We start from the raw sequence: 15,321 nt of genomic DNA on the forward strand, positions 1-15,321 counted from the left end.
TTATTAGAGAGAGAGAGAGTGCACATGAGCAAGGGGAGTGGCAGAGGGAGAGCGAGAAGCAGGCTTTCTGCTGAGCAGGGAGCCCGACCTGGGACTTGATCCCAGGACCCTGAGATTATGACCTGAGCCAAAGGCAAATGCTTAACCAACTGAGCCACCCAGGTGCCCCATTATTTTAATGAACTCTCTTTTTGATTTGCATACACATTAAAGTTTGACAGTATTGAAACAAGAAGGCAAATGTCCACATTTTGGTATTTGTTAATATCATATTTAATTATCAGGATAGTGACTATATAAGGAAAAGAACAAATATCCAACAAAGAATATTTCAATTCTATCTGATCTTTACACATGGTACACACTCTGTCTACCACAATCAGAAAATATGCTTCTGCTATAGGCTGGGAAGTGTAATAATATTAAAAGTAGCATACACAGAATTACTAATTTGACCTAAATTTCAAGGAAATCTTTTGTTTCTTACCTTGTTCATTTCGAGATACTACAACAGGCAAACAGCACACAGAATGCTATTAAGCAGAACTAGCTAAATTACATTGTCTGCACCTTGCTACTTTCCTTAAAAGTAATGAAAATGTTGGCCAGCATTCACATGAGCTCTCATCAGATCTCCTCATTTCTTCTTCATGGCTTGTCTTTTTCCCGAAGTGGTTCAATGGAAGCTAGGAGTTGCTGAAATGTGGGACGCTTTTCTGGAAGCTAAATAAAAGAAATACCCAATGGTTTAGTTTAGGAAAGGATTAAAAATAAAATATAGAAGCTTTGTATACCTCAATCCTAAAGCTAGTGACTTTTTAAGTGTGGAAACACTATGGACATTTCCACTAAAGACAAAACAACTAGAGCCCTAAGAATTGGAAAAGGGACAGTAAAAGTATCTTTATCTGATGTGGTTGTATGCCTGGAAAACCCAAGAGAATGAATGATAGCATCAACCCAAATGATAAGGAATTCAGCAGGAGAGCAGAATGCAAAATTAACATATAAAATCAATAACCTTCAGGTACATGTACAAGAAGCAATCAGAAGACACGATGGAAGAGAAAATTCCATTTAGAATAGCAATGATATCAAAATAAAATACAAGCAAAAATGTAACCCCCCAAATGAGGACAACTTTAAACACTGCTGAAAAATACAAATGTAGACTTACGCACATAGAAAAACATTGTTTGTTCTTGAAGAGGACAAATCAATATCACAAAGATGTCAAATTTCCCTAGTTAAAATATAAACTAAATACAGCCTCCCCCAAAAGATGAACAAGTTTGTTTCAAGCTGGACAAATTGATTCTCTAGTTCACAGGTTTTTAAAGTATGCAGAAATAAGAGCCGAAATGAATATAGCTACACTGGAACTAAAATTTAAAAAATTAGACAATTAAACTCAATTTTAAAATATGTTTATAAGAAAGGTATTAAGAAAGATGAGTAATGAGGGAGTGTGAGCCTACTTAGGATTGACACATATTATAAAGTCTTGGGGCTAGTTCATGAATAAAGAGCAGAGAACAGAAGAGAGTTCCCAAGTAACTCCAAATACATATGGACATTTCCTATGTTAGATATTTCGGCACCATTAGATGGTATCTTGTCCCTGAGAGTGACATGGTCTTCTAATGATGCTACAGCAAGCAGGTAGTCAATTAAGAGATCTTTGGATCCATGCTTCATACCATATATGATAACAAACACAAATTAGATCAGAGATCTACATGTGAGAGAATGAAGCCATAAAAGTATTAGAGGAGAATCCGAGTGAATGCTATCATAATCAGGGTCTGGGGAAACCTATCGAACTTTAACTCAGTTTCTAGAAGCAATAAAAGCCAATATTAATAGAGTCGACCGTAGTTTTTAAAAAATCTCCCGCATGGCAAAAACTACCATAAATTAAATCGAAGAGATAAGGGACAAACTGCAAGAAAATCTTTACAGCTCTCACAGATCAAGTACTAATCTCTTTCATTCATAAAGGGGTCTTTAAAATCGAGGTGAGGGAAACAAAAAACCTGATCGAGCAAAGGGAAAAGATAGTCCTTTAAATTGTCAGAAATCCAGAAACTTGAAAATGGTCTGGGTCGGTGAGATGGCTGGAAATAGACACACTGATGGAGCGGCAACTCCTGCGGAGGGGATTTGGATGCTCCTTTTTTCTTAAGAAAGGCAGGGAAACACACACACACGCACGCTCACTTTTGTGCAAAGAAGAACGGGAAAGATAAATTGGAATCTAATGAAAGTTGTCAATGTTCCTCAGAAAGCTGTCAAATACAAGATTTTAAACGTGGGGGACCAAAATGTACAAAACATTCACTATATGCAGAACCTTCAACAGGGGACTGTCTCTGTGCAGACCCACACTGTTGTGGTTAAGAACAGGGACTCTGAGGGTGCCTGGGTGGCTCAGTGGGTTAAGCCTCTGCCTTTGGCTCAGGTCATGATCCCAGGGTCCTGGGATCAAGCTTCACATCAGGCTTTCTGTTCGGCAGGGAGCCTGCTTCCCCGTCTCTCTGCCTGCCTCTCTGCCTACTTGTGATCTCTGTCTGTGAAATAAATAAATAAAATCTTAAAAAAAAAAAAAAAGAACAGGGACTCTGACACTGGCCAATCTACCTCTTACTAGCTGTGTGACCTTGGGCAAGTCACTTAACCTCTCTGGGTCTCTGTTTCCTCTTCTCTTAATTTTGCTCATGCTAGTTCCTACTTGATAGCGTGTAGCCGGATGAATAAATGAGTTAATATTTATGAAGTACTTAGAACAGTGCTGGGTATACGTTGTTTGTTAAATAGCACCCACTTTGCTATGTTGCTGGTTTTCAATTACAAACACTTGAGGGAAGGGGCTCAGGGCCATTGCAGCTGCTGTGTAGCAGGTGTTTTCCCTCATAAATGCCTCGCCCCGTGGTGTCCTGGGCAGCCGCCCTTGCTGCACCTGATGCCCCTTCCAGCGTCCTCACGCGGTGCACTTGCCTCGTGCCAGCAGCTGTACATGATCTGGTAGATGGTGTCGGACGCCAGTTGGGGCCGGTAGAGTCTGTGGCCCTGGGAGACCTTCACGACCACCTCAGAGTTGTCATACAAGTCATAGGGCTGCTTCCCCAGGCTGAACACTTCCCACATCAGGATCCCTGCGCCACACGAAGAGGGACCGGCAGACAAAAAGGAAAGAGCGGATGTCAGAAGGTACAGTTTGTTGAACGAGCTTCACATACCACATCAGGAAGGCTACGGGTCACAGCGAGGGGCTCCCGGGAAATGAGTCCTAGCAAAAATGACAGGGTATGGAGGGTGGAACTGTACCATCACTTCTGGGGCCCAGGGTACCTTTCTCCATGTTCCCGGAGGCCAGGGCGCCTGTTCTGCCGGTAAACAGCTCAGTGGCAAAGGCGGCCACAGTGGGAGCTTCCTGGGGCCAGGATTCCTGGGTGGCTTCAGAGAGGCCACTGGGGCCTCGTCCACCCAGAGTCAACCCCCGGCTCCAGCCCGGAGGCGTGATCGACTGAAGTCCTCGCCGTTTCTTGCTCTCTGCCTTGGCAATTGTGTGCAACAATTTCAACGCACCGTCAAATTACCTTCCCATGGAAATGTACCGATCAAATCATTGACAAAACTCCTCCTTTTTGTTTCCATCCTTCCTAATATTTTGTGGGTCAGGTGTCCTTTTGAGAATCTGATAAAAACCAGTGGCTCTCTCGTGGGAAAGTGAACGCACAACATTTTTGTGTTTGGTTTCTGGATGTTCATGGTGTCCTGAAGCCCATCCAAGGTCACTGCAGACTCCAGGTTTAAAAACCGGGTTCTGGTCATGATGGTTGAAGGGGGCATTTGGGTCAGTTAGATGTGGCCTTCGAGGCCCAGTTTTGCCGCTTAGAGGCTGGGCAAGTTTCTCAGCCCTTCTCGGAGCAGACTCCCTGTCTATAATATGCAGATATTTGCAAATCATACGGTTGCTGAGCACGCAAAGAGCACAGGGACACTAAATGCTCTCGAAATGGTGGCCAGTGTTCTTTCATCCTGACCAAACCAGAGAATTTCAACAGTCAGCCAGCTTCAAAGCTTTGGCAAGCCAGAAATATGTGAGAAGGAAGAAAATCATTCTAGAATTGTAACTGAAGTACTAGCTTCAAAATTTCTTTGACTTTTAGATCTTATGTAAAATATTTACAATAAGGCATATTACAAGTTGCTGTGCCTATATATATATACAACCTTCTAAAACAACCATCCAAAAGTATACTGCTCCCTTCACAGTTCTGTCTTTGGAAGACTATCCACTTATCTCAAAAACAGTATCATTGCTTCAAATATCTGTGGGGCCCCTTCTTTGAAAATTGCTTTCAGAGGCCCTGATCCAATTTGAATATCCTCATTGGGGACATATTACTTAAGAAGAGATTTAGTTTTTAGAAATAGCCAGAAAATATCTGGAGCCAACTTCTAGTGCATAGGATGATTCATCAAGCAGGATAATGTCATTTTTGGGTCAAAAACAAGCTGTAACTCTTGAGTAAGGATATTTTTTAAAAGCATCTTTCATAAGGCATATCAACACCAGGAGACTGAAACTAATTTTGACAAGTTAATCAGCCCAGAAGGATATCACTTATTCACCACAATGCTATCTTTGTGGGGTTTTTTTCTTTTTCTGTGTATGTTGGATTTTTTTAAGTGATTGATAGATACTACTTGTGCAAAAATAATACTTATTTTAAAAGTGTGTGTTGGGGCGCCTGAGTGGCTCAGTCAGTTAAGCATCTGCCTTCAGCTCAGGTCATGATACCAGAGTCTTGGGATCGAGCTCCGCGTCAGGCTCCCTCTCCCTCTGCCTAGTGTTCCCTCTGCTTGTTCACTCTCTCTCTATCAAATAAGTGAATGGAATCTTAAAAAAAAAAAAGTATGTCGTATAAAAAAATGGCTAACTAAATTTTCTTTTACTCATGCAGTCTTTTGAATGTCCTATAAAAAGTTAAATTATGCTTATGGATCAAGACAGACGTGAACTGGATCTCAGGTGCATTTAATATATCCTTAACTTTATGATAATTTGGATGATTTATCTTGGATCCATGTGACGGTGATTATAAACATCGTGTAGAAAGATATCAGGAAACCTACCAAATCACAACTTAATCGTTTCTGTTTTGTAATGACCTTTACTAATAGTGTAGAAAGATATCAGTGTATCTTCCTCATAGTGTAGAAAGATATCAGAAAATCTACCAAATCACAACTTAAGAATCACTTCCGTTTTCTAATGACCTTTACTAAATTTCACTATATATCCTTAATAAAATAGGGGTCAGCAAACCTTTCCTGTGAAGGGTCACATAGTAAGTATTTTAAACTTTTGGGGTCGTATAGTGTCCCTGGCACCTGCCCCATTCTGCTGTTCCAGGACAAAATCCGACCCAATACAGGAACGAATGGGCATGGCTTGCTCCAGTAAAAATTCATGTACAGAAACAGTCCCCCAGACTTGGTCCTGGCCCAAGGTTTGCTGATCTTTGATCTGGTGATGAATTTTAATGAGGACCTGAGCTGATATTAGTATGGGCTAAAGACAGCACTGAGTCGAATTTGGTGGGATTGACACCAGGCATGCCCAAAGGGTTGGTCCCTTCCGAAGGGAATGGTGGCCACAGCTGCTTTCACGCTGAAAGTCCATGACTACATCTCAAGCTGTTTAACGTTTTGGACTTCACGCAAACTCAGCTCTAGTTCTCAATGACTCCTTTAAAACTGTTCACAGTTTTCAGTGGAGGAGATTTTATCTCCTCTGGTTGGATACAAAGACGCTAGCAGGATGCGGATTTTCTACAGTAGGGGCAGACATCCTGACACTGGCCCAAGCAAAGGTCACCATCGTCTTCAGTCTCTTGCTTATCTCAGACCATACAGGTCCTTTCGCAAGTGCACGGGGCTTTTGCTAAAAATGGATGTTGCTGCCCTTGCGGTTTCCTGTTATGGAAGTGAGCTTACAAAACAGGGCTGGGGCCCGTGTGGCCACATGCTTACCGAACGCCCACACGTCTGACTTGCTGCTGTACTTGAAGTAGTGAAACACCTCTGGGGCTGACCATTTGACCGGAAACTTGGTTCCTACTGAGCTGACGTACTGGTCATCAAGAACATACCTGTGGGGGAAACATTAACACAGACCTCAAGTCACTACGCTGCACAGCATGAGAAGCCCTCTGCGGGCCACCATCACCTCTGTGGCAGGTTGAAGACACAGAGCCCCGCAGTGTCAGGGGAATGCCTCAGTTTTCTAGAACTTCTGCTCCTTTCAGTGTGTAGCTCAGCCAAAGGCTGCTTATATGACTTGTAAGCCTTACATTATATCTAACTTTGCAAATACCAAAATCAGAATGCAAAACCATTTGGGAAATAGAGAAAAACACAAAAATGTCAAAATAAAATGACTCAATCTCACCCTGAAGATAATTTGTAATTCTAACATTCAAGATACATCTTGGTTTGTACTTGCCAATCTTTTGTTCAACATATAATATGCACAAAATTGGGTTTCTGCTGTACTGAGGTTTGCTTTTTCCTTTAACGGCATGGCAAGAACCACTTTCCCCATGTGGTTACATTTTCTTCTGTGGCATCATGTTTAATGACTGAATAGCATTCCCTCTTGTGGATTAACAGTGTCTGGTTTCACCTTGTAAGTTGCTTCTAATCTGCTGTTATAAACAATGATGAATGACAATATCCTCTGGAGGTATGGAGACAATAAAAAGATATATTCAAGAAGTATGCACTATATAATAATGATAAAAATAGAAGCAGTCTCCATGTCCCCATGTTGAAGAACAATTAAATATGCTATAGCCCATTACTGCGGTAGAAGAGTATGTGGCCATTTATGAAACAAGATATTTTGGTATTTACCAAAATAAAAAAAATGTCCATGGAAAACAGGTATGTGCAAAAGTAGGTATCTAGAGTGTAATTCTATTTAAAAAATTTAAGTCCAGCATAGTTAATGTACAGCGTTCCATGAGTTTTAGGTGTACAATCTAGTGATTTAACACTTCCATGTGTTACTCAGAGCTCCTCAAGGCCAGTGGACTCTTAATCCCCTTCCCCTGTTTCACCATTTTTGTGGGAACAAATGATAAATGCACAGACTTGTGGATATGATTGGGTGTACTCAGAAATGAAGTGTGAGAAGACATCGATCACATGTGTAAGCGGTAGTTATTCCTGGTGCTGAAAATGAGGGGAAGGGGTAGGGGGCGTAGATTTCTTACAATAATCATGTATTATTTCTATAATAGAGGGGAACCCCATGTATATGCCTAGAAAAAAAGCAAATAATGACTCTTTTAAAAAAAAAAACGAGGGGTTCCTGGGTGGTAGCTGAGTCTTGGTTTTGGCTCAGGTTCTGATCAGGTTGTGGACTCGAGCCCTACAGCTGGCTCTGTGCTCAGCAGGGAGTCTGCTTGTGATTTTTCTCCCTCTGCACCTCCCCTCAACTTGTTCTTGCTCACTCTCTAAAATAAATAATAAAATAAATCTTTAAAAGAAAAGGAAAAGGAAAATTATGAAGACTGAAATTTTGGATATACTTTACACACCAAAAACGTGTTAAGAGATATTTACTGTGGCTTAAAATGTCAGAAAATATCATTTTGAAATATTAATAATATTAATCTTTGTATTATATGAATAATATATTAATATTTATTTAACATATGAATATTTTACAAATAGAATAAGAATATTAATAGCAATAATCACACTTTCACAGAATTACATAAAACCCCTTCCATACGTAACCCCCCGACCCCCTCAGCTCCTCTACCCTAGTACACCCAGAGACTACCCTAGTACTGGGTCCTGCTCATGGTTTAAACCTTCCTTCAAGTCCTCGGGATCAAGTGAAGTCACAGGCTTCTGCATAGTGTTGCCACAGGACCTCGTGACCAACAGGGCCTGGTGCCTGACCTCCAGGATTCCTTATTCAGAGCAAGACGTTGTGTGTCCCCTTTCCTAAGCTACAAAGAGCTTGACAGTATATTCCCTGGATGCTGACACAACAGCCAATAGTCCCACTTTGAGAATAAGGTGGGCATCAGTTTCCTTGTCTTGGGAACTTCTCCCCACCCTATGAAGCCACGAGCAGCTCTTTTTCTCACATTCAGAGAGTAACACAGCTGGGGTGTTGGCTCAGGAGGCGTGGTGTATGGTGGTTGGGGTGATGGCGAGGAAGATGCCACTCAAGGGACATCTTGACAGAGGTTGAGGTGTCCCAGAAGAGGAGCACTTCCCAATACTGCATTTTGGAGAAGAAAAAAAAAATCAGATCCTCCTGGGCAGCCAGCGAGCTCAGATGGAGGACGTGTGACTCTTGATGGCGGGGCAGTGAGTTTGAGGCTCACGTTGGGCAGAGAGCTTACTAAAAAAATACACAAATAAACTGAAAAACCCCAGATCCTCCTATGGTGTCTTAGGGCTAGGTATGCTGAATATAGGGCTGGCCTTAGTCAACTCTTCCAACTTCTCTGAAACTACACTGTTCCTCCTCAGAATTATGTGTGTTTATGTTGAACCGACACAACTTTATAGCTGCACTGGGCCTCAGTGTCGACGTCTGTTTGCTCTCTGAGCGAAGCAGATCCTTCTGAAGGCAGCGCCTTTCCTACTCATCACAGCGTCTGCCACAAGACCTCGGCATCATGCGGGTCCTCAGGAAATATTTGCTGAATGGAAAGGCCAGCACAGGCCTCTTCGTTTCCATGTAGAACTGTGAACCCTCGCTCTGAGGCTTACACAGTAGGGAGATTCAGAATAAAGAAAATGGAAGACTCTTCCAAACAGCTGTCCTAAAACAATTTCTCTAAATCATAAAGTGGTGATAGAATGCCAGCTAAGAGAATCTCAAAGTGTACTCTCATGCCTTACTTGGTGATACAGAAAATTTAATGACGTGACAACAAAAACTTTCCAAGTGTTAATGCTATGCCTATTTGGATGAATATTAAGAGATAAAAAGAAAAGGCTAAGGGAGCCTTGATTGACTTAAAAAATATATATATAAACATATTTATCCCAATAATCTGACTATAACATTACATTTTATATTTATTAACATTTAATATATAATTTATAATGATATAAATCTATATATAGTTTATATATTATATAAAAATTTCTATATGTTTTATGTATAAATTTCATATATAATTATATATAATTTATTATATATAAGATATGTTATATATTTTAATATAATGTATAATTATATGTAATTATATATTATATATTATGTCATATATTTTAATATAATTATATATAATCATAATATGTTATAATATATTTTAATATAGTGATATATAGTTAATTATATATTTATATATAGTTAATTATATATTTATAATTATATATTATATAATTTATGAATATTTAAATATAAAATACCTATTATTATTATTATTATATTAAATTATATATATATAAATATCTATTAATATTATTCTTTCCTGGAATTGTTTATAAGTTTACAAAATATTGATCAGGGTTTTGAACAAATGAAAAGGGACTTTGGATAATTTCTGAAGAACAACCCATCTTCCAGGTGAAGAAATGAGGCAAACCACATTTCCTCGGTGGTCAGAGGTACTAGGGGGAGAATCCAGGTTTCGAAAGCCCCAGTCCAGACCATGTTGTCCATGGCTGCAAGGCCCACCGTTCTGCTGGCATTTAGCTGGAGCTGGCTTACCTGGTCATGCCGAAGTCAGACACTTTCACGGAGAGATCACTGTCTACCAAGCAGTTCCGAGCCGCCTTTGGAGGAAAAACAACATTACCAAGTAGTAAAAGCAGCCAAGAATCTCCCCACCTCAGAATCCAAGATTTTCCTTCTCTCTGGCAGAGTTCTCACAAAATCTAAGATCGCCTATCAAACCCCCAAATGTTGAGAAGTCTTTTTTGCCTTTGCAATTCTCCATTTTTCAAATGAAACTGTGCTCCCATCAGTATTTTAACCCAAGCCTCCACCCTTGTCAAAGAGCATGAAGGGGATTACACATTCAACACAGACTCTCAGCTCGTCAACAAGAAGGGAAAAATCATTTCTGGGGGTTCCTTCTCCACCACTGGGGCCCCACGCATTCACAGGTGCTTCGAAGACATAAATGCTGGCCCAGCACTCATGGCATGTTTGCTGTTCAGCAGAAGACAATCTCTGAGGGTAGACAGCAGGGCATACCAAGCAGAACGCCCCCCACCCCCGCTCCCACCCTGAGCCAAAGACACACATAAATTTCATTTCCTTCTGGCTTTGTTTTCTCCATGATGGTGTTCATTGACTGCTTTAGCGCTAAGCCCTTCCTGGAGCAAAGGCCAACTTGGATTTCATGGTTGTGAGACACACTAAAACGACCAAAGTGTTTCCTTTTTATCTATTTTCCTCCATACCCCAACACAGCTACATAAATCATGACAGCTTCTTCTCTTTCTGTACTATTTTATTTTATCTTATTTTATCGGGCAAGTCACAAGGGAGCAAAGTACAAGTGGAGATGCCTTCCTTGCCAGCCTTCCCAAGGGCTCCAGCACTGGAGGGGGGGACCGTGGACCCCTTGCTTGCTTTGAAGGGCCAGTGGCTTTGCTTACCAAGTCCCTGTGTATGAACTGGTGGCTTTCCAAGAAGGCCATGCCTTCACACACATCGTAGCACATCTCTAAGAGCTGGGAGGTTTCAAGTCCTTTGCCATGACTCTTCAGGTAATTAAGCAAGCAGCCATTGGTGATATATTCAGTCACTATGTATATAGGGTATTTCTTTGAACACACACCGTAGAATTTCACCAGTTTGGGATGGCTGAGTTTCCTGGAAACCACAGATTTTCAAAGATTAGTACTCAATTTGCATACTCCATTTTCCAGATGTCCTGAACAAGAATCACGCTCAGTTTGTGCTGGTTTTAATTCCATCCCCCTTCTACTTGAACAGAGAAAGAGCGGGGAAAGTTGCAAATTTTATTCTGGGAACATCAGCCTTTGAAGGCAAAAGGAAAAAAAAAAAAGCTGCCTCCTAGTAAACATTGACAACCCTAACAGCAGCTGGACAGTTGTGGGTGCTGGGTTCGCCTGTCCTACAGAGAAACAGAAGAGCGAAGGGTCTATTGCCTCAGAAATGCCGTTGAGTGCCCCCCTGGCATCTAGAGAATTCGGTGGCTGATTTTTGAGGAAGCTACACACTAAGGACAATCACTTCCATTTTAAAGCATCTCTTTAAACTTGCTCAGTTTTGAAGTCCAAACACTTCCTTCTCAAAAAACAATTGTATCGGAATCTGAAAGGTGCAGGAAAAATGAAAATCGTTGACGTGGTAGGAAAGTGAAATCAGCTGTGATTTTCTTTCTTTTTTTAAAAAAATTCATTTGACATTATTGCTACATTATCTTTTCTTTTTAAAGATGTATTTATTTTAGAGAGATCAAGTAGGGGGAGGAGCAGAGTGAGAAGGAGAGAGAGAATCTCAAGCAGATTTTCCTGTGAAGAACCCTGCACAGGACCCTTTCCCATGATCCTGAGATCACCGACCAAGCTGAAATCATGACTCTAACACTTGACCAACTGAGCCACCCAGGCACCCCATATTATCTTTCAATAATAAACTTAAAAGGTGGTAACCACTTGACATAGTGCTTTCAGGTAGGTCACGGCAGACGGATGCTCTGCTATTACGGTGTTCGTCCGCTTGTCCATGTAATTGTTCAGTTTACAGGCTGATTCTTTAATATTCAGATGTGTAAAGGAAATCTCAAGCTAATGTGTCGATTTCAGAATTTTTTAATGAGCATTTATTAAAATTGTTATTTTCTATAGTTATAGTTAAATAGTTGTAACTATTTATTTATTTATCTATTTTTAAAGATTTTATTTATTTATTTGACAGACAGAGATCACAAGTAGGTAGAGAGACAGGCAGAGAGAGAGGGAAGCAGGTTCCCCGCTGAGCAGAGAGCCCGATGTGGGGCTCGATCCCAGAACCCTGAGACCATGACCTGAGCTGAAGGCAGAGGCTTTAACCCACTGAGGCATCCAGGCGCCCCAATAGTTTTAACTATTTAAATCATGATTTTCCTTCCTTCTTAGTTTAACAACATGCCTTATCAAGTTGCTCAAAGCTATGAGCTCTGTTAGGCCTCTTTTACCTCTTTTAGAGAATGGCCTAGAACTCAGCATTCCTCCCTGTAGAGGGAAAGCTAGTGTTGGAACAAGGTCCCGCACCCAAAAAAGCTGCTCCTTGAGTAAATTCAGTCACTGCCCAGGGGCCATGTGGTGGGAACATCATGGAAACTGCTACTGCCCACAGAATAGGCCTCAATATGACCATCACAGCTGAGCTACAACGTTCTCCCCATAGGGAGCCATTTGATTTCCTTCTTTAAGACTAGGTGATTTGTTAATGACCTTTTATGATTCTGTGTGATTACCAGTCCTCTAATAGCAAAAAAAAAAAAAAATGTTTTGAAGCTACACCATAACATGGGTTATACAGTGAGCCTAAGGGAGTTTCCGCTAGCTTTTTTCTGTCCTACAGAAGGAGAACATCTCTGGTCTCCTTCCCAGTTTTGTGACAGCATAGTTGTCAAAGGCAAAACAGGCTACATAATTTGCAGGGACTGGTATGCAGTGAAAATGCAGGGATCCTTATTTAAGAAGTAGGAAAAATTTCAAAATGGCGGGGCACCTGGGTATCTCAGTCAGCTGAGCATCTGATTCCTGATTTCAGCTCAGGTTCTGAACTCAGGGTTGTGAGATTGAGCCCTGCATCAGGCTCCACATTCAACAGGGAGTCTGCTGGAGAGTCTCTCTTCCTCGCTCTCTGTCCCTCCCCTGCCCCATTCTCTCTCTCTCTCAAGGTAAATAAATAAATCTTTAAAAAAGAATTTCAAGATGGTGACATCAGAACAATAGAGTGCAGAGCCCTCCCAAGGGTGGGGGCCCTCAACACAGTGCAGGTTGCATGCCCACGAAGCCAGGCTCGTGTTCACATAGTACGTCTGCTTCCAGACAATTCCACCATTGTGGTCAAAGTGATTGTTCTGACTCTCTTGGTAGCTTTGGTCTTCACAAAAGGATGACTAAGGAAATGGGCTGCAAGTTCTGCCTGGGTTTGCGTCTCTGCTCTACCACTTTTACTAACTTCCTGATCTCGGACCCCTTACTGAACATTTCTGTGCTTCAGTTTCCTATAAAACACAGATAGCAATGGTACATCCCTCCCAGGCTTCTTGGGAGGACTGAATGCATTAATGTTTACAAAGTAGTCAGAGAAATGCTGGAAAATGCCATGTAAGTGTTTAACATTTTTTAAAAGTGCCCTTATTCAGCAGCAGGCTAGGATTTGTGATTTCAGCAGTCTTTGATCAGAATCCTTCCAGGAACTGTTTCCCATACAATCCTTAGTTAGTTCCCTAAAGGCAGGATGACCAGCTATCCCAATTGACTTGGCACTGCGGGGGCCCCTAGATTACAGTAATTTTGGTGCTTAATCAGAAAAGTCATAGGCACACCTGGGTGGCTGGTCACATTTCAAAGTCTTCTTCACCATGAGGAGGCAGGAAGAGAGAGAGAGTGAGCGTACAGGGCCAGCTCAGAGAGGACCCTTAGTTGCATCGCAAACTGTGCGGGGAGCTGAGGCGCGTTAGGAAGGGTATGTTTATTTATCAGATGATGAAAGAAGCAGGCTGAGAAAGGGATTCTGTCAGACTGTATTGAAGGCACCAGTATTGCCTTAGTTGGTGGAGGGTGTGTGTGTGGGGGGGGGGGGTGACATGGGCCAGAGGTTGGTTTCTCTAAAGAGTCTTGAGAATTCTAAACTTGCATGGTCTCTCTGGTTGCTACGGGGGTACACTTGTCAAAGTAGGGGCATAGAACTGATTTTAGTTAACAGCTTGATTTATAACTTCTAAGTATACCTGTGATACGCAGACGCTTGCTCTAGGCCTTGCAAATGTTAGGGAAAGACCCGTTAGCATGAACTTCTCCCCCGTGGTGAGGACCAAAGGGCCATTCCTCAGAAGAAACTTACATCATGGTCTGGGCCTCCTGGAAGAATTCATCTTCTGACATGGAGCCCTCCTTGATCATCTTAATGGCAACTTCATACTGCCCCTTCCACTTTCCCAGATGGACCACTCCAAACTGACCGCTTCCCAGCTCCTTCAGGAGGGTTAGCTCTTCTCTTTTCAGTTCCCATATTCCTAACAAGGCAAGACAGACACTCTTTAAAATGAGAATAGAAGGCTTTGGGGCTGGCAGCTTCCCAAGAGTTTTGTTCTCCAATGAGTTCCATATTGACAACATGAAGAACAGCAAGACTTTTCATTTTAAGCTGATCACTTAAATGTGTCTTACGGACAGTACTGTTCTGGAGGCAGCCATAGTTCTTGACAAAAGGCCTAGAACACTCTGCCACCCAGAGGTGTCTTGGAAATGCCTGGTGTCAAGATGTGTGCAATGCTCTTAACTTGGTAAAAAAAAAAAAATCACTAGTGTTTTCTTATAAAGCAGACTAAACTGTTATCTGGGTGGGTGTCTTGATCCTAAATACACACGGTTGAAAACAGGCTCCCTGAACAGGCACAGAAGCCCGGAAGGAGAAAGGACAGGCAGTGGCATTCTAGAGGCTGCCGACCGGGTCTAAAAAGAGGACAAATTGGGTAGTCTTTTTGGTAAGGCTGAGGAGATGACAGAGTTAGGTCAGGAGGACAGAAAAGTTTGCTTTTTTGTTTTTTTAAAGAAAATGGACAAACATTATTGCTGATCCCAGGACCCTGAGATTATGACCTGAGCCAAAGGCAGCGGCTTAACCCACTGAGCCACCCAGGCGCCCCTATATATTCTTTTTTGAAGTAAATATAGATATATAAATTTTTAACCAGAAATGGTGGGAAATGGAGTTTAAGAGCCCAGGTGTGCATTCATACCACTTCCCAAGGACACGGAGGTGGGAACCTTGTTGGCCTTGGTCGACACAGGGTGGCGGAGTCGTGTGATCATACCTGCAATGGAATCAGCACCATATCATCACATCATGTCACATCACATGACATCACACCGGGTCACACCCCTGCGCTCTCCAGTGTAGCCAGAAAAACACCAGGTTCAGGATGTCATGACGGAGAGAGGAGGTCCCTTCTGACCCCATTCACCCTGTAGCTGTATTGACTTGCTTGGCTTGACTAACGAGCTCAATGTAAAGCAAAAATGGAAAGAGTAGAACAAATTTAGGTGACTTTTAAGAATCCGATCAAATTAGTTGCTCAA

The 15,321-nt window shown here is 41.8% G+C and overlaps 1 protein-coding gene across 2 annotated transcripts in view; it reads right to left on the reverse strand.

The window, feature by feature from the left end:
- Window positions 1-255: 255 nt before the first annotated feature.
- BMX (BMX non-receptor tyrosine kinase) overlaps window positions 256-15,321 on the reverse strand; it is a 49,438-nt gene continuing 34,372 nt past the window's right edge. For both annotated transcript variants that reach the window (XM_082717017.1, XM_082717018.1), the window contains exons 13-19: window positions 14,982-15,056; window positions 14,084-14,255; window positions 10,654-10,870; window positions 9,758-9,822; window positions 6,043-6,161; window positions 2,998-3,155; window positions 256-723 (exon numbers count right to left, since the gene is read on the reverse strand). In XM_082717017.1, the coding sequence (XP_082573143.1) occupies window positions 649-723; window positions 2,998-3,155; window positions 6,043-6,161; window positions 9,758-9,822; window positions 10,654-10,870; window positions 14,084-14,255; window positions 14,982-15,056 (881 nt within the window). In that variant the 3' untranslated portion in view covers window positions 256-648. The remainder of the gene's footprint in view (window positions 724-2,997; window positions 3,156-6,042; window positions 6,162-9,757; window positions 9,823-10,653; window positions 10,871-14,083; window positions 14,256-14,981; window positions 15,057-15,321) is intronic.

The sequence above is a fragment of the Mustela nivalis genome (genome assembly GCF_964662115.1).
Source record: "Mustela nivalis genome assembly, chromosome: X".
NCBI lineage: Eukaryota > Metazoa > Chordata > Mammalia > Carnivora > Mustelidae > Mustela > Mustela nivalis.